Source organism: Melanotaenia boesemani, chromosome 17 (assembly GCF_017639745.1).
Source record: "Melanotaenia boesemani isolate fMelBoe1 chromosome 17, fMelBoe1.pri, whole genome shotgun sequence".
NCBI classification, from domain to species: domain Eukaryota; kingdom Metazoa; phylum Chordata; class Actinopteri; order Atheriniformes; family Melanotaeniidae; genus Melanotaenia; species Melanotaenia boesemani.
Window position 1 is genome coordinate 26,270,978 of NC_055698.1, and position 19,866 is coordinate 26,290,843.

The window sequence follows — 19,866 nt, forward strand, 5'->3', positions numbered from 1 at the left end:
TCAGTCAAACCTATCACCAGACCACCAACTGCTACAAATGTACAGAAACACAACAGAAAATTTCCTACAGCTTCTACAGGTGAACTAAGCTGACAATCATCAGGAGTTTCTAAAAACAAACAAACAAACAAACAAAAAAAAAACAAGACGGCACCAACATGTATTACAACAACCAAAGTACCAGAAACACACACACACACACAAACCTAAACAAAAGTAGCTCTTAGTGTATAAACTCACTGGGCAACTCAGTGACTGTGTCAGCGTGCAGATTATGAGGAATGAGGAGTCGTCACAGATAAATGTGATCGTGCAAATGCAACTAGAGGCAGACTAAGGTGGCACAGAGACCCGGGCGATCAGCAGCAATCCTGGAGCACAAACCCAAACCACTCCACCGTGAAGACGTCCCTGGACCCACCCCGAGGATGGCAGAGGATGGCTCCAGCCAGAGATCCCGCAGTCACAGGACACAGGGGCCAAATTTGGGAGCTGCCGACCCCGCAAGCTACCGACCATCGAGGGCCAGAACGCAGGGCCCAGAGGCACCAGGAGCCCGGGAGGATCAGTTCCCTCACACCACCCTATCCTCCTCACCCTCCCTCCTCTACACGTCCACCCACTCCCTCCACCCACCTGTTCCTGTTACTCCATCTATCCACCATGTCACCCCTCATTCACAGCCTCCCCTGTGCCATACCCACTAACTTTCACACACCCACATCCAGTGTTGTGCCTGAACAAGTTCTTCAGTTTTTACTGATTTAGTTGTTTTTGGAAATAATTTTTCAGTCCGTTTTTGATTCATTCAGAAACATTATTTGTTCTGCTAAATATATATATATATATATATATATATATATATTTATATATGTGTGTGTGTGTGTGCAGGTTAGTTTAAATTTAGCTTCTTCCTCAATAATTCTACATATTGTTTCGTTGTATTACCATACGAACAAGAAACACTGCCAGCATCAGCCCTACTGTTTATCACTTCCTTGTATCTGCAGACTATAGTCGGCCGAACGTGTTAGTTAGTGCTGCATATTGTAGAAGGGGAGATAAGAGCTTCCGTTCAGAGCACACAGTAAGCGAAACACCAGTTAAGTTGTCTTGGTTATTTCAGGATGTCCTCAGATATCTACGCCAAACCAGATTTGTCAAAAAAAGTGAGATACAACAGAAAGGTGCAAGAAGGCAGAGATGAATGGAACGAGAGGGTGGTGAGCATCTATGAAAGTGGAGATTTTTTGGATAATCGAGCTAACGTTCAGTCACAGGAAAGAGGTAAATAAATGGTGTGATATTGTGACAGTTTAGTATGACAGAAAATTACATCCAGCCATGATGGGCGACTGTGTGAACCTCTTGTTTGCTTTAATCTGTGATGTTTGTTTTTGTAGAACCACAGACCCAGAAGAATCCTACAGTCAAGAAAGGACACGTTGGAGACGTGATGTTGTACCAACTGCTGTGCTGTTTGATGTTAGCTGGAATCATCATGCTGTCCATATACAGTAAGTTAAACTACAACAACTCAAAATCGGTGGACATGATACATTTTGGACACAAGCTTAAAGAGCGGCTGTATAACTGTTATAGTTTTTACTTACAAACATGTGGAATAGTTCAGAAGACACGTGCTTCAAAAGTTCAGCTTCAGGATGTTTGTCATGTGTCTTCATATTACACAGTTATATCCTCGTTTCTGTACGACACCTCAGCAGGCTGGGTTTGGTTTCGGGTGTTTTGGGCTGTTTGCAACTTGCTGTTTGTTCTGTTTTGTGTGTCTGCAACACAAACATATTTAGAACATGTAGTTTTCCACCACAAAGCAAAGGAGCTCTGTTTTTAAAGATGAGTTAGTTTAACTGCTTTGCATTGTGCATAAAAGCTCGAACTATACACTCCCTGACTGAAACATTTTAAAACCTCCACATGGAATATTTCAAGATTCATTATCATGTGCAGTATCTCTTTATGCCACTTCACTGTGCAAAAATATGTAAACATCACAACTTTCTTTGTTTTTTATCTTTATTTCTTTGAATTATTTTCCAGTCTTGATATGTTGGTTTCCTTGTTTGTGTTTGCCTTTTTTAATTATCTGTGCCTCATTGTCGGTTTTGTGGATTTTTATTTCGCTCCTTCATGTTAAATATATTGTTAAATGATATATGTTGAATCCTAGCAAAGGACGACTAAGCTAAAATAATTCTATCAAATTTTCATCCACCCTTAAAAACAAGGCTGATTTCCCACCTTGTAGCAAGTCTTGTACTTTTCTGTTAAGGTTGTGGTACGCCCAGACAAAAAACAGAACAAAGAGGAAGAACTACATGAACAAGCTGACCCACCAATGTGGTCTGAGTATCATAGTGGAAAATCAACCCTCACACATTTCATCACGGCTCAGTACAGAAACACCACAACTGTGTTCTTCTCACGCCTTAATTTAAAGGTGTGAAACAATCGTGTTTACTGTCAACTATAATAGAACAACGTACTTCTTCATTAATACCAAGTATTCTTAAATAGTTTAACTGTAAACGTCTGATGGGGACAGCTTTATTTTAACACCTTTATTTGCGTTTTACATGACTTGTAAAAACAGCTGTTAATTAAAAGAGCTAAAAATATAGGAAGACAAAGTTAAGTGAAATAGCGACTTCTGACAATATTTATTTAAGCTCATTAAACCAAACTGATTGTGTTTTGTTGTTCTTTTAGTAACCTTGAAGATGAACGAACTGAACAGCTGTTACAATCAGCTGGAGCCCAAAGCTGTAGGTTTGGGCCCCCCTACAGGTAAGAAATGCCTTCACCAAACTTTGTTTATCTAAATATTTTCATGCTTTTTGCTAGTTTCTCTGTTCTATCAACGGTTGTTCTAAAGACACGAGCAATAGAACAGTCATGAAATCATTACCAGTTACAAGATGAAATGCAGAGGTTGAAGAACAAGTTGGAAGATGAGAGAAGATTGAAAACAAAAACAGTGCTGAACATGTGATCGGGGTCTGTCTTTACCTTTAGAAGTATTTATTTTATAGGGTTCATCACCCTGTTTACATACCACAAGATAAAAACACATCAAAGCGAGTTTTTATGTAATTAGGTGACAGACTGGAGGAACTGCTGCATAGGCACTGATGATACTTCCATCTAGGATTGCTTAGCTATACCAAATATCACAGACAAATCAGGCCAATTGACAGTAAAGCCAGCCCAATAGCTGCTTTATTTTCTTCACCTATCTTCATACAGCTCATGCTACTGTGTAAGTTGGTAAAAATTAGACTTAAGGCACATTTACACCAGCCCTTCTGATTTGAATCCTAATTTGTTTGCTTGGAAAGTGGTACTTTTGAGGTGGTGTGACTATGAAAGCAAACTATGATGTGGATCAAAGAAGCAAACTTTGGCCCAACTAAAATGTAGGTCCGGGTTTGTTTCAAGTGAACCAAATACATGCAGCACACTACAACACAAAGAGCATTGTGGGTAAACACTACCAAAACATATGTGCTTGTAGGACAGTAGGTGAATAAGGCTGGAGAAAGTTCTAATAAAAATATGGTCAACCCATGACCGCTAGGATTTGATGGAGCTCCGTATTTTGTTCTTATGTAGTGGAAACACAAGTTGTCCTGCATTAACTAATAGATCAGTAATTATTGATGCATCACTGCTTCTGGTGAGGACAGGAATACTTTATTTAAAAGGCTTTTACTTTTTCTCACATTTTATTTTTTCCTGCATGAATATTTCTGCCAGGAACAGATACAGTTTGTACAAATAAGACAGAAAATGAGAAAAAGTCCTGAATGTCTTATCAAGTTAAAAGATAATTATAAAAACATCAATTTTGAAACATTTGTTTTTCTGTTCAGAGAAAATGTGTCCTGATGGATGGAAAAGATTTGGAAGCAGCTGTTACTTTAAATCTACCGAGAAGAAAAGCTGGTCAGAAAGCAGGAAAGACTGTCAGGAAAGAGGAGCTGATCTGGTGATCATAAACAGCAAAGAGGAACAGGTGGGTGTGTTTATTTAGTGCTTGTGTGATCTTTGGTGTAACTGATCTGTTACTTGTGTGTTTGATCTGCTGTCAGTGAGCTGCCTCCTGTAATGATCCTGATGGATTTCAGTTTAAATGGTTTTCAGATCCTAAAATCATGGACCCGAGGAATTAGAGCCATTTACTTGATTTAGCTCATAAACTCCCATTTGTCTCAAAATTTTATTATTTGCATAGTTTAGTTCTCTATAGCTTTGTTTCATTTTAGTTATGATAGTTTTGGTGGTGAATAAAATAACTTTGTTTGAAATGTAGAAAAACTGATTTACTGGAACAAATTTGAGGTTAGTATGTGTGATAAAACATTTAGTACTGAATGAGAACTTTCAACAGACTGAAAATTATTTTGAACAACAACAAAGTAAATGAAAAGAATATTCTCATTAAAGGAAACATGGAATTTTAATTTTAAAAGTTTTTCTGCTTTTTGCTGATGGAAGAATTAAAAAGTTTTTCTTTCAGACATGCTCCCAAAGTTATATTACTACAACAGATACACGAAACAGTAACTAAAATAACTACTTTTGTCTGATTAACTAGGAATTTCTCAAGAATCTCACTATGAAGGAGTTTTTCTGGATTGGTCTTGGAAAGACGGAGGGCAGTGAATGGAAATGGGTGGATGGATCAACACTGACAATAAAGTAAGAAATTCTTTCCTTTACAGTCTTGTCAACATCATTGTTTGGAACTATAGAATATAAAAAATTGTGTAAATTATGTCCCAAGTTTACGTTACCATAATTCTTGTGTTGGATGAGTTAAAAAAAGGAATTTTACTGCAAATTTTTCCTGCAGACCAACTGAAAAACTGCAACAAAACAAGTATTTTACTTAAAACTGATGTCTGTATAACTGCTGTTTTTATCATTTAAAAGCAGAAGCTCATTTAATTTTTATTTATTAATAAAACATGAACATTAAGCAGCTGAAAAAGTTCTTCTAATATATGTGATGGTTTACCGTGAGGCTTCCAGCAGGAGAGGAGAGTGAATAGAAAAAGACACTAACTAGCTTAAAACCAGGAAGCAGATCAGCAAGAGGAAATGTTTCTGGGAAACTTGCAGACTGAACAGATTTTACTGGATTTAATGAATTAATGGAAACTATGTTAGACTTGATCAAGAGTTCATAAAATATATTAATCAGTCCACAATCACTCGTGTTATCAGATGTGTGTAAATTTAACATGTAAATGGAAAATAACAAAGAATACATGTGAAACTTATGCAGAGGAAGTTTGGGAATAATCCTGATTATCAGTCAAGTTGAATGTGACATTTTATTTGTCCTGCAGGTTCTGGGAAAAGGAGCCAGAACTTGGTGAATGTGCATTGTGCTGCGATGATAAAGGGGAATGGTCATTAGCATATTCCAATAATGGCAGGAAATGGATCTGTGAGAAATAAAATTCCTGCTTTTATTAATATAAAGTACATGTTGTTAAATCTATTTTTACTATTAGAAATACATCTGGCAACAACTGGTTCCACAAACTGACTAAAACAAGTCAAACTGCAGCCTGATGAAGATGAAGACTGATTATTTTAGGATAGCTTTTCTCATTCTGCTTCATTTAAATAGAAATTTGCATCCATGACTAGTTTGCATGAGACAACACAATGTAGGAAAATAACTTCATTGTGTTTCTGTCAACCATAATATCCATTTCTAACATGAAGTTCAAATGCAAGTATTAAGTTTCTAATTCTGTGATGTAAACAGTAAACATGCCTTGCTCTGAGCTAATGAGGATGTGTTGTTGAATCTTATAAGAGAATATTATGTGGGGCGGCATGACGGCGTGGTCATCCTGTAGCCCAAGATTGCCGGTATGATCCCGGCCCGGAAAGCTCATGTCGAGGTGTCCCTGAGCAAGACACCGAACCCCTAATTGCTCCTCATGGGTCATGGTTGAGCGCCTTGCATGGCAGCTTCTGCCATAAGTGTGTGAATGTGTGTGTGAATGGGTGAATGTGATGTACATGTAAAGCGCTTTGGATAAAAGTCCTATATAAGTACAGACCATTTACTATTACCCTAACACTTGTCATGTACTTGAAATGTGCTTTACAAATAAACCTGCCTTGCCTCGAACAGGATTGTTCATCAATGTTTGTTCTTGATGTTAACCAAACACAGAAAAAGCTTCATTTTATGTTGATATAAGAAATAATTCTGAATGCAACAGTCATCAAATTTCTATTATTGTGGCATAATTTGTTATATCAGCAAACCTTTAAACTTTGTCAATTGAATGCAACATTTATCGTAATGAAACTTGTGATTTAGACCTCTAGTAGAAATACATCAGATATAAATTATTTAAATTCCAGAGGTGAGAATGAGCTGACAAAAAACAGACTTACAATCACACTTCTACTGATTAGTAAACTAACAGCTGAACCAGTGAATGAATTACTTCCTATGTGCCAACTTGTGAATCTGATCCATAAGTTTACATTTTATGCCTTTCATCTGACAAGGTGCATCTCACATCAGCTGTGATTAATCTGATTAAAACTATTAATCATTTGATGTCCTTAATTTAAATACAAAACTGACAAATTAATGCAATCCTCTCAGTTTAAGAAACATCCGAGTCCTTATGGAAAATAAAAAAAATAACCTGAAAGTGGATTATTTTTAAAGTTCCCCCATAGTGGCTTAGGTGAGTTTTCAGGGTAATTCTTATGCTTTTTAATGAAGCTGAGCTCCCCTTAGTTTCCTCAAATGTAAATAATGGAAACAGCACTCTAATCTTGACAAAAACAAAAACAAACAAAATCATGTAAATAAAAATATTTTATTAACACAGACAGCCACAAACCTCAGAAACTGGTTTTTACTAATATAACATTTGCCACAGTTTTCTGGAGTGCATTTGTAATGAGATCATTTTTACTAATTTCATTACTTATTTAGATACCAGAAAACTGTGACAATGACTCTCAACATTTCAGCTTCACAACTAAACTTCAGATCAGGGTCATCCAAGTCCAGTCCTCGAGAGGAGGACTCAATTTGGTCTGAAGAGGGCTGCAATCTGGCAGGTTTTCTATGTATCCCTGCACCAACACACCTGAGTCAAAATAGGTGGATCTAACAGCCAATCAGGTTCTGCAAAATGACACATTAATTTGGCTCAGGTGTGTTGGTACAGGGATACATGGAAAACCTGCTGCATTGCGGCCCTCGTAGAACCGAATTGAGTAGCCCTGTCTTAGATGCATCCCTTCTCCAAAACACCTGAATTAAATGAATGGCTTGTTACCAGGCCTCTGCTGAGCTCAATAACATCCAGATGAGGGAAATCAGCCTTTTGATTTAGGTATGTTGGAGAAGGGAGACATTAAAAGTTGCATTATATTAGCTCTTGAGGACTGGACTTGGGCACCCCTGCTCTTCACATGTTAGGTGCAAATCACAACATGTGGAAACAACACACTGGATGAGGTTTATACAACCCAGAAATAAGCTTTCAAGGCCCTTCCCCTCCCACACCTCGGTGTCTCTGACCACATCACTGTCATGCTAATGTCAGCATACAAATCACTGGTTAAAATCACCAAAATGGTTCTCAAAGAGGTACGTGTGTGGCCAGAAGGGTCCCTGGAGGTACTTTAGGACTGCTTTAACACTGCAAATTCACAGTGACACTGTCTACATAACCAAGACCACTGATGTTGTAACAGTACTCAAGACCATTACTGTTCAGGCCAATCAAAAGCCATGGCTGACAGGGAAGGTCCACAGGCTGCTGAAGGCTCAGAACTCTGCCTTCAGAGCAGGAGATGAGGAGGGCCTGAGGACAGCGAGTGCCATCCTGTCATGCGGCATCAAAGAGGCAAAGAAGCAGTACTCCAGGAGGATAGCTCATCACTTCAGCGACAGCAGACACACAGAGCCTGTGGCGAAGAATACAGACCATCACGGACTACAAGGCCCCACTGCAGACCTGATACAGCTCCACCTCTCTGCTAAATTAGCTAAATGATGTCTTCACTCGTTTTGAGGCACACAACAGCACACCTGCACAGAATTCTCCACCCACTCCTGTGTGACAGTGTGAGGACGACACTCAGCAGGATTAATTCTCGCAAAGCTTCTGGTCCTGATAACATACCAGGTCATGTGCTGAGGGACCAGGGAGCTCTCAGATGTCTTCTCAGACATCTTCAACATCTCACTTAGCCAGGCCGTTGTCCCTACGTGCCTCAAAACCACCATGACTTTCAAGTGCTTCGAATAGCAGTCTGTTCTCCCACCCTCCCTGGACCCCTTCCAGTTTGCAAATCAGTCCAAACGCTCAATCAACGATACCATCTCCACATCCCTCCACACAGCACTCACACATCTGGACACAAAAGACTCTTACATCAGAATGCTGTTCATAGACTTCAGTTCAGGAATTCAACACAATCTTCCCCTAACAGCTCAACAGTGTGCAAGTCACACAGGACCTCTCCTGGACCATCACTACCACTTTATTGGTCAAGTGGGCCAATCAGCACATCTACTACCTCCACAAACTGAGGAAAGGCAGAGCCCCGGTGGCCATCATGTGCACCTTCTACAGAGGCACCATCAACAGCGTCCTGACGAGCATGTGGTACAGCGTCTGCTCCACGTCCTGCAGGAAGAACCTCCAACGCATCATGAGAGTAGCTGAGAAGGTCGTCGGTTCGCCTCTCCTCTCCCTGCAAAACATCTACACCTCTCACTTCACCCATAAAGCCCTGTGCATCACGAGAGACCCCACCCACTGGTCACACAGCTTCTTCAGCCTTCTATCATCAGGAAGGAGACAGCGGAGCCTGCGAGCCAGGACCAGCAGACTGAGGGACAGCTTCGTCCACCAGGCTGTCAGGATGCTGAACTGTCTCCTTGCTCTGCCCCCCTTACACACACACACACACACACACACACACACACACACACACACCCTGGCAACACAACACCTGACACCACCCATCAACACTTGAACTTTTTACACCCTCAAGTTGACACCCTCAGCAACAAGCACACAGCCACTTTTACCACTTTAACCAGGCTATAAGCTAACTCAGTCTATAATCTATAATCTATATGCACTATAACCATAAACATATATGGCACTGACTGTAATTTGCCACGTCTATTTATCATTGTGTTTTATTTACTTAGTGATAGTACTTGTTTTGTTTCTTTTGTTTACTGGCGTACATTCTTATATTAATCTCACCACAGTTTGAGAGAAACGTAATATCACATTTCTGTTTGTCCTGTACATGCTGCAGAACTGATAATAAAGCTGACTTTGACTTTAGATGTTCCTGTTAACCACTATACAAAAAAAATGTTTCAGCAGCTCGCCTACAGTGTTTCCTGTTTAAAAATAATTTGTTAAATCTAATAAATCTAATCTAATCTAATAAACACATCTTATGTGCATTTTATGCTGTTAATTAATGTCTAAATTTTGCATTGCACCAACCACTAATATATCAAATTAAAACCAACTTTGTTGGTTCTTTGTATTTATAAGGTTCCAGTGAGGACATACACATGCATTTACTGTGACAGTTCATACATGACTATTTTAAGAATCACATTGTGGTTTTTACTTCTGCTTTCTTGATCTGCTCACTTGCCCAACAGAAAGAAACGGACACACTTAAGTTTGATCATTTGTGTTTGCATTGCAAGATGTTTGCAGGAATTAAAGCTGAGCCAGATCTGACAATAAATTACAGGACAAGGATCCATGAAGATGGAGGAGGCAGAGAACAAAGCAAGGTGAAGATGTTAGACGATGGAGAGCAGAATGCTGATGATGGCTTACAAAAAACTGGTAAGCAGGAAATATTTAGAATGGCCGAACAAAGTTAAACAATATGTTTCATGGTTTCGACTTTAAGCAACTCGCCTTTTAAGATCAACTCCTTTATTTGAAATATCTTAATTTAACAGCCATTTTATTTCCTGTAACTTCAGCTCAAAAAAGGTCAACTGTTTTTTATCAGATAACTTCATGATGAAAGTTGGTATCATTTGATGTTCTGTATTTAATAATTTGTTTAAAATAAAAAACAATCCCTTAAAAAAGTTATTGGTGATGTTTTCTCTGTTTATTTTTTAGACTTTGCAGACAGAAACAACCAGAAGAACCTTGTGAGGAGAAGCGATTTTACAGTTTTCAAGGTGTCCCTGGGAGTGATGTACCTTCTGGCCCTGGCTACAGTCATAATACGCTGTGAGGACTTATATTTTTATGTTTTAAATGTATAGATTTATAGAGTCATTTAGGATTGCCTCTCTGAGCCAATCACTACAGCCAATGGGAGTGTCTGATCTCATATGGTTGGACAGTGAATCATCCATGTAGGTGAATGACCCATGCACAACGCAGTTACAAAAACTACAGTATATTTATGTATATTTATGTTTTCATTGTGCTTTTGTTTAGTTCCTGTTCTCAAGTTTTAGTTAAATAATGGAGCACACTTCTAGACAACCAGATGTTAAAAGTACAGCATGTAAAGACAAGTTTACATGTGTGATGGTGAAATTTATTCCTGCAGAAGATAAAAAAAAAGACTTTCATATTTCCACAGTGCTGCGTCATTCAGTGAGGATCAAAAACTAGACATTGCAATAATTTTGGAGAACAGTTAAACATTTAGATTAAAAAAGGCCTTTCTCATAAAAAACAACTTTACACAATAGACATAAATACATTAGTAATAATGTAGTCAATGATCAACTCAAGTCATTTTGTTTAAATGGCCTCAATAATAGTGCAGCTTGATCTTTAGCAGCTCAAACTTCCATGTTCACAGCACAATGTGTTAAACATACAAAGCACAGAACTTTGCAGTCACACAAAAAAGGCTTCAAATCACCATGTGATATGAATGTGTCACATGTTGCAAGGGACAATGGAAATCTTTGACAGTATTGAGTTGGAACAAAAAATAAATAGAAGAAAGGACAAGTGTGAAAAGAGGTGTTAGTCCACTGACTCCCATGTTAGGGGCCACTAGGACCACCTCAATATTTTCTACCTTCATTCCACTTTTCTACTTTACATTTACTCCTGAATGGTTGGACACAGAGATGGAAACTGTGAGGTTTGGGTAAAATTAATATATTTAGTTATTATTAGATGTGTAAAATACATGGTAAATGTTCAACATGTTTAAATGGTTAGGAGATACAAATGTCACAATAAATGGATTGCGAACATCAAGTTCAAACTGTGACAGCGGCGTTTTAAGCTTCTACATGTGATTTTCTTCACAGTTTAGCTTCTCTCAGTCTCAGCAGATAGCTCACTCCCCCGCCCATCTAGCAAACTCTCCTGTGCGCATGAGATTTGTTGTTTCAGGAGAGAGTTAGGTGGCATGGATGGAGAAGTATGCTGGAGTATGCAGCTAGCTAGCTAGCGGCTAGTTTACGAGCGGCAAGAGATAGAAGCTGAATGTGAGACATCCATTTTAAAGAGTAATTCACACATTTCATCACGGCTCAGTACAGAAACACCACAACTGTGTTCTTCTCACAGCTTAATTTAAAGGTGTGAAACACTCATGTTTACTGTCAACTATAATGAACAACACACTTCTTCATTAATAACAAGTATTCTTAAATAGTTTAACTGTAAACGTCTGATGGGGACAGCTTTATTTTAACACCTTTATTTGCGTTTCACATGACTTGTAAAAACAGCTGTTAATGAAAGAGCTAAAAATATAGGAAGACAAAGTTAAGTGAAATAGCAACTTCTGATAATATTTATTTAAGTTCATTAAACCAAACTGGTTCTGTTTTGTTGTTCTTTTAGTAACCTTGAAGATGAACGAACTGAACAGCTGTTACAGTCAGCTGGAGACCAAACCTGTAGGTTTGCCCCCCCCTACAGGTAAGCAAGTTTCCATGTAACTGGTGACAGATTGGAGGAACTGCTGCATAGGCACTGATGATACTTCCATCTAGGATTGCTTAGCTATACCAAATATCACAGACAAATCAGGCCAATTGACAGTAATGCCAGCCCAATAGCTGCTTTATTTTCTTCACCTATCTTCATACAGTTCATGCTACTGTGTGAGTTGGTAAAAATTAGACTTAAGGCACATTTACGCCAGCCCTTCTGATTTGAATCCTAATTTGTTTACTTGGAAAGTGGTACTTTTGAGGTGGTGTGAATGTGAAAGCAAACTATGATGTGGATCAAAGAAGCAAACTTTGGCCCGACTAAAATGTAGGTCCGGGTTTGTTTCAAGTGAACCAAATACATGCAGCACACTACAATGCAAAGAGCATTGTGGGTAAACACTACCAAAACATATGTGCTTGTAGGACAGTAGGTGACTAAGGCTGGAGAAAGTTCTAATAAAAATATGGTCAAACCATGATCACTAGGATTTGATGGAGCTCCGTATTTTGTTCTTATGTGGTGGAAACACAAGTTGTCCTGCATTAACTAATAGATCAATAATTATTGATGCATCACTGCTTCTGGTGAGGACAGGAATACTTTATTTAAAAGGTTTGGTTCATTGGAGTACGTGCAATATGAAAACAAACTCAGGCCAAGAATAATGTTGCATGAGTCTAGCGGACACAAATTCAACTAATAAGCGGTGATGAAAACACTGAGTAAAATCACAAGCAGTTAAAGAATAAAGTGAAGCAGCAAAAGTACAAGATTTAAGCTGAATATAGATTGAAATTTATCATAAACTAGAACCTAACTTTGTTTTTACTTTTTCTCACACTTATTTTTTCCTGTGTGAATATTTCTGCCAGGAACAGATACAGTTTGTATAAATGAGACAAAAAATGAGAAAAAATCCTCAATGTCTTATCAAGTTGAAAGATAATTATATATAAAAAAGTCTATTTTGAAACATTTGTTTTGCATTACAGAGAAAATGTGTCCTGATGGATGGAAAAGATTTGAAAGCAGTTGTTACTTTAAATCCACCGAGAGGAAAACCTGGTCAGAAAGCAGGAAAGACTGTCAGGAAAGAGGAGCTGATCTGGTGATCATAAACAGCAAAGATGAACAGGTGGGTGTGTTTATTTAATGCTTGTGTGATCTTTGGTGTAACTGATCTGTTACTTGTGTGTTTGATCTGCTGTCAGTGAGCTGCCTCCTGTAATGATCCTGATGGATTTCAGTTTAAATGCTTTTCAGATCCTAAAATCATGGACCCGATGAATTAGAGCCATTTACTTGATTTAGCTCATAAACTCCCATTCATGTTAAAAAAAATAAATAAATAAGTAAATAAAAGTAATAAAAATAATTGCCCACATTTCAGTTCTCTATAGCTTTGTTTCCGTTTCCGTAACTTTGTTTGAAATGTAGAAAAACTTTTGATTTGCTGGAACAAATTTGAGGTTAGTATGTGTAATAAAAATAATTAATACTGAATAAAAAATTCAGACTGAAAGTTATTTTAAACAATAAAGTGAATGAAAACAATATTCTCATGAAAGGAAACACAGGATGCTAATTTAAAACATTTAATGACAATTAAACCGTGTTCTAACAAAGACTTAAAGGTTTTCATTCATTTTGTTTTTCTGATTTTTGTTGATGGAAGAATTAAAAAGTTTTTCTTTCAGACATGCTCACAAAGTTATATTACTACAACAGATACACGAAACAGTAACTAAAATAAATATTTTTGTCTGATTAACTAGGAATTTCTCAAGAAACTCACTATGAAGGAGTTTTTCTGGATTGGTCTTGGAAAGACGGAGGGCAGTGAATGGAAATGGGTGGATGGATCAACACTGACAAAGTAAGAAATTCTTTCCTTTACAGTCTTGTAAACATCATTGTTTGGAACTATAGAATATAAAATATTGTGTAAATTATGTCCCAAGTTTACGTTACCATAATTCTTGTGTTGGATGAGTTAAAAAAGGAATTTTACTGCAAACTTTTCCTGCAGACCAACTGAAAAACTGCAACAAAACAAGTATTTTTCTTAAAACTGATGTCTGTATAACTGCTGTTTTTATCATTTAAAAGCAGAAGCTCTTTTAATTTGTATTAATTAATAAAACATGAACATTAAGCAGCTGAAAAAGTTCTTCTAATATATGTGATGGTTTACCGTGAGGCTTCCAGCAGGAGAGGAGAGTGAATAGAAAAAGACACTAACTAGCTTAAAACCAGGAAGCAGATCAGCAAGAGGAAATGTTTGTTAGACTTGATCAAGAGGTTAAAAATATATATTTTATCAACAATCACTCGTGTTATCAGATGTGTGTAAATTCAACCTGTAAATGAAAATAACAAAGAATACATGTGAAACTTATGCAGAGGAAGTTTGGGAATAATCCTGATTATCAGTCAAGTTGAATGTGACATTTTATTTGTCCTGCAGGTTCTGGGGAAAGGAGCCACAACATGGTGAATGTGCAGTGTGCTGTGATGATAAAGGGGAATGGGGAGCAATATATTCCAATTATGGCAGGAACTGGATCTGTGAGAAATAAGATTCCTGCTTTTATTAATATAAAGTTCATGTTGTGCCATGATTCAACTGTCAAATCTATTTTTACTATTAGAAATACATCTGGCAACAACTGGTTCCACAAACTGACTAAAACAAGTCAAACTGCAGCCTGATCAGATGAAGACTGATCAGCGCTTTGGATAAAAGCCCTATATAAGTACAGACCATTTACTATTACCCTAACACGTGTCTTGTAGTTGAAATGTGCTCTACAAATAAACCTGCCTTGCCTCGAACAGGATTGTTCATCAGTGTTTCCATCCATCAGTTCTTGATGTTAACCAAACACAGAAAAAGCTTCATTTTATGTTGATATAAGAAATACATCTGAATGCAACAGTCATCAAATTTCTATTATTGTGGCATAATTTGTTATATCAGCAAACATTTAACCTTTGTCAATTTAAAACCAGATTTATCATAACTTGTGATTTAGACCTCTAATAGAAATACATCAGATATAAATTATTTAAATTCCAGAGGTGAGAATGAGCTGACAATAAATAAACTTACAATCACACTTCTACTGATTAGTAAACTAACAGCTGAACCAGTGAATGAATTACTTCCTATGTGCCAACTTGTGAATCTGATCCATAAGTTTACATTTTATGCCTTTCATCTGACAAGGTGCATCTCACATCAGCTGTGATTAATCTGATTAAAACTATTAATCATTTGACATCCTTAATTTAAATACAAAACTGACAAATTAATGCAATTTTCTCAGTTTAAGAAACACCAGAGTCCTTATGGAAAATAAAAAAAAAAAATAACCTGAAAGTGGATTATTTTTAAAGTTCCCCCATAGTGGCTTGGGTGAGTTTTCAGGGTGATTCTTATGCATTTTAATGAAGCTGAGCTCCCCTTAGTTTCCTCAAATTTAAATAATGGAAACAGCACTATAACCTTGACAAAAACAAAAACGTGTAAATAAAAAATATAAAAATTTACATCCATGACTAGTTTGCATGAGACAACACAATGTAGGAAAATAACTTCATTGTGTTTCTGTCAACCATAATATCCATTTCTAACATGAAGTTCAAATACAAGTATTGAGTTTCTAATTCTGTGATGTAAACAGTTAACATGCTCTGAGCTAATGAGGATGTGTTGTTGAATCTTATAAGAGAATATTATCCTAACACTTGTCTTGTACTTGAAATGTTCTTCACAAATTAACCTGCCTTGTTGTGTGTTTTTGATGTTAACCAAACACAGACAAAGTTTTATATTATGTCGATTTTAAAGAAAACATACAGTAAATCAGAATGCAGCAGCCATCAAATTTCCAGTATTGTGGCATATTTTTTTATATCAGCAAACATTTTACCATTGTCAATTGAAAATCAGGTTTATTCTAATCAAACTTGTGATTTAGACTCTTAGTAGAAATATGGCAGACTTAAATTAACTTTCATAGGTAAGAATGAGCTGGCAAAAAAAAGACAATCAGGGCAGGACTGGGACAAAAAGTCAGACAGGGAGACTTTCACTCACTCAGGCCACACCTACTCATATACTGCACACATATGCTCACACTTATGTGTGCACAATCCATGCACCCACATATGGGTAAGTAATCGTATGGTTCAGCACCACCAAATATTTGTGTTTTGTTCATGTTTAACTGTTTAGGTTACTGTAAATCTTACACATTCATTACTCATTCTTGTAACAACTACTGGCCCTGCTGTTGCTCTGTACCTGCTGCCAGTTCCTCTTTACTACTAGTGGAGTCTCCTCCCTCTGAAGCACCTGCATTATATCTAGGTTTGCAGCAGACACACACACATAATTCACATGGATTTGTGAGTATAAACCTCAGTCATCCAACAGCAATGATAAATCATTTATAGTAAAACCAGATAAACACACTAATAAACTGATTAAATCAAAAGTCCCCTTATCAGCATTTAACCTGGACTAATGAAACGTTCTTCACTCTCACAGCTGTGCAACTACTTGTGTGTTGGATAGGGACAGATGTGGACAGTATCTGTGGACAGACTGTTATAGTCAAATAGCCAGAGAATTAAAATATCCGCCTGTCAGTTTAATACAACAGAAATAATTAACAAATTATTTTATTTTATCCAGATTATATCAGGAAACCCCAAATATGAGCTAGTGTTTATAAACAGCATGTCCATTTGTAGTTCTGTGTTTGGGCTGATGTGGTTTAATAATAAAACAACAAACCAGTGCAACATTCCAAGAGAATGAAGTTTAGATAGGAGCTAGTAGCTACCAGCTTATTATTACATCTACATAAAAGGGCCCATGGGGAATCTCAACCAGCGATCATCATGTTATCTTCAAATAAAAGTTTGTCAACAAACAACACGCCCCCCGCATCTGTCATTTATTAAACGGTTAACTTACATGATGTCACAGGTTATTGGACACCACTGCCGGTAGAGGATCTGAAAATATCAGAAAATTTCCGGCATTTCCCGGCACTTCTTCAAGCACCTTCTTTTTTTTTTTTTTTTTTTATAAGTTTTCTTTCTGCTCCCCCGTTTACTCTTTTTTCCGAGTCCATCAGTCGGCTACCAGCACCACGTTCCTCTGTCTCTCTGTTGTTCTGCCTCCATGCGCTCTCGTGTTGATTAGTTCTCGTTTTGAAAATAAAACAGGGTTCACTTTTCAGTATTAATGAGGTTTGCTAGTGAAACAGATTTAAATCTATTAGTCATCAGACAGCTGTGCACATCTATGAAGACAGATCAGATTTAGATATGAGGGTGAAACATCAAAAGGAAGCAAGGGGGTGTCTTCTCTAGATCATTGGTGCTGTGCAGATGATGGAGACTCAGGGCTGATCATTTAGGGACCATGAATGTGGTGAGAAAAATTATGAACATGTTCTGAAATAAGAACAGAACTATTCTCTAAGAAAGTAGCTGACAGGTGGAAGAAAGGATTTATACTTCAGATATGCAGGGGCAGGTGCAGAAAAGTTTTGCTGGGGGGCTCTGACCTGGAAAAGGGGGGCACATATGAGATTTTTGTTTAAGGTCTTGATGTTATTTAATATTGAACAGATTATTACAACCAAAGTGATCATCTAATGTATAAAAACAAATAAAAGTCAGTTAGCACTAAATATCTGTAAACACTGGCTTGCTCTTTCTGTTGCTATAATACAGTAAAAACATGCATAATTAATGATGAATAATGATTATTAATTAATTTATTAATTTATCATTAAGCCCTGACACAACACTGACAAATTCATTCTCTCAGTTTAAGAAACATCAGATGCCTTGTGGGAAATAAAAAATAACCTGAAAGTGGATTATTTTTAAAGTTTCTCTTCACCGGCTTGTGTGGGTTTTCAGTTTTCAGGAGAATTCATATGCTTTTTAGAGGAGCTGAGCTCCCCTTATTTAATTAAATTTAAATCATGGGAACAGCAAAAACAAACATGTAAAAAACTAAATAAATAATAATAAACACTGCTTAACAAAGTACATTGCCACAAATTAGCAGGTGAATGTTCCAAGCAATAAAAAAGGTTTTTAAATAACAGATGAAATGGGGAAAAAAAGGTAGTTTAAAATCTTCTTTTATCCTTTTTTTTTCCACTCTTACAGACTTCGTCTTCAAACATGCTAGGCACTACATTAGTTAAAGGCTGAACTGTTATTATATTCCTAAAAACAACTTTTTCTACTAAGAGACTGTTACATATTTACTCATTTAGACCAGATGGTGGATTATTTCTTTTTTCTTTTTCTCTGCCAGCCGGAACAAACTGTATATAAGCATCTGTTTTCATCTTGTTATGCTTAACCTTTTGCATAACTAAAACTAATGATGCAAAATAGTGATCAATGGGGAGAGAAAAAAATCTTTTTTTTAGTTACATTTTCAAAAAACTGCCAGATACTAGAATAAGCAGGGAGTCTTGAAGTGGTCTAAACTAAAGACTTAGTTCAACATGATGGGAACCATGATGAGAATGAGTGGATGGATCCCCACTGATAATAATTTAAGAGGTTTTATTTTTTAAAAAGAAGATAACATTACCTGCATCATGTTTCCTTATGCAATGTGTGCAAAGCTCAAAGGGTAAAAAAATATCTGTTCTCTAATTACATTGATAGTATTTTGTTCTTCCCATTGCCAAGAGGCATGGCTCAGTGGGTAGAGTGGTCGTCCTGCAGCCCAAGAGTTGCCGGTTTGAGCCCGGCCCGGAGAGCTCATGACGAGGTGTCCCTGAGCAAGACAACAAACCCTTAATTGCTCCTGATGGGTCATGGTTGAGCGCCTTGCATGGTAGCTTCTGCCATCAGTGTGTGAATGTGTGTGTGAATGGGTGAATGTGACGTACATGTAAAGCGCTTTGGATAAAAGCGCTATATAAGTACAGACCATTTACCATTAAAACGAGAAAATAACTTAATCATTTAAGGTGAAAAAAAAGAAACATAAAATACCTTATTAATACTATGAATGAGCATGAAGGAACACCAAACTGTTTCGCCAACTCAATTATTTCATACCACCAAGTACATTAACATTTCTACTTGTTTTATTATCGCACATTCCCATATTATTAAAATAAAATTAATGACAAGATTTTCATTATTAAGAAGCATACTTTAAACATAGCAGAAAAAATATATAAACAAAAAGGAAATAAAACAAAAAAAAATCAACATGACAAAATTTCCTCATTCAAAAGAAGTGGGAGGGCAGCATAAATGTATCTAATCCCAAAACAAATGTCATTTCATTTAACAGTATTTACCTAAAATGGTTTTACATTTCTCTTTCTGCTCCTGCCGTTGATCACTCTGTAGGACCATGATGTAATTAATACTGCCATAAGTAAATAAAAATTCTAGTTTTATGTTCCTGTGGAGCTAAGAGAAAAGGAGCTCAGTACGTCAATGAGACAGAACTTTTATTTTTACGATGTTTTCTTCTCACACAAACTTTTTAATGAGCTGAACCTGCCAAATACATCTACACTGTTCCCAAAACTGCCCTCATTCTGCTTCATTCTTCTCATACTTTCCCTCCAGGAGCTGGAATTTATACAGCAGCTTAAAATTTCATCATCATGCACCAAAATCACAGTTTCTCCAGACTCACTAAACACAGAGACAAAGCCACTCATGCACCTTTTACTTTGGAAGAACTAAGGAACACAACATTTATTTAGAAGCCATTCAGAAAGCCTTTCCTCGAGCCAGAAATGTGTTGGGGATTGTTCCATTTAAAGGGGGGGGGATATCAACATTTCAAAACAGA

At 37.0% G+C, this 19,866-nt stretch overlaps 3 protein-coding genes across 10 annotated transcripts in view; 2 read left to right on the forward strand and 1 right to left on the reverse strand.

Moving 5' to 3' along the window:
* LOC121656678 (collagen alpha-1(XIV) chain) overlaps positions 1–19,866 on the reverse strand; it is a 227,554-nt gene that overhangs the window by 73,941 nt on the left and 133,747 nt on the right. The gene's annotated exons all lie outside the window — the stretch shown is intronic.
* LOC121656693 (C-type lectin domain family 2 member B-like) lies at positions 1,063–5,932 on the forward strand. Its single transcript, XM_042011815.1, has 6 exons — positions 1,063–1,287; positions 1,404–1,517; positions 2,731–2,808; positions 3,894–4,036; positions 4,619–4,722; positions 5,376–5,932. Exons 1-6 carry the CDS (start codon positions 1,128–1,130, stop codon positions 5,485–5,487), a joined length of 711 nt encoding a protein of 236 aa, XP_041867749.1. The 5' UTR covers positions 1,063–1,127; the 3' UTR covers positions 5,488–5,932.
* On the forward strand, positions 9,752–14,825 carry LOC121656696 (C-type lectin domain family 2 member B-like). Of its 2 annotated transcripts, none has more exons than XM_042011820.1 (6): positions 9,752–9,911; positions 10,200–10,313; positions 11,904–11,981; positions 12,992–13,134; positions 13,775–13,875; positions 14,467–14,825. In XM_042011820.1, the coding sequence occupies exons 1-6, from the start codon at positions 9,767–9,769 to the stop codon at positions 14,576–14,578; spliced, it is 693 nt and encodes a 230-aa protein (XP_041867754.1). In that variant the 5' UTR covers positions 9,752–9,766; the 3' UTR covers positions 14,579–14,825. The 2 variants fall into 2 exon arrangements, with proteins under 2 accessions (XP_041867754.1, XP_041867755.1); XM_042011821.1 differs by having other exon boundaries at positions 10,209–10,313.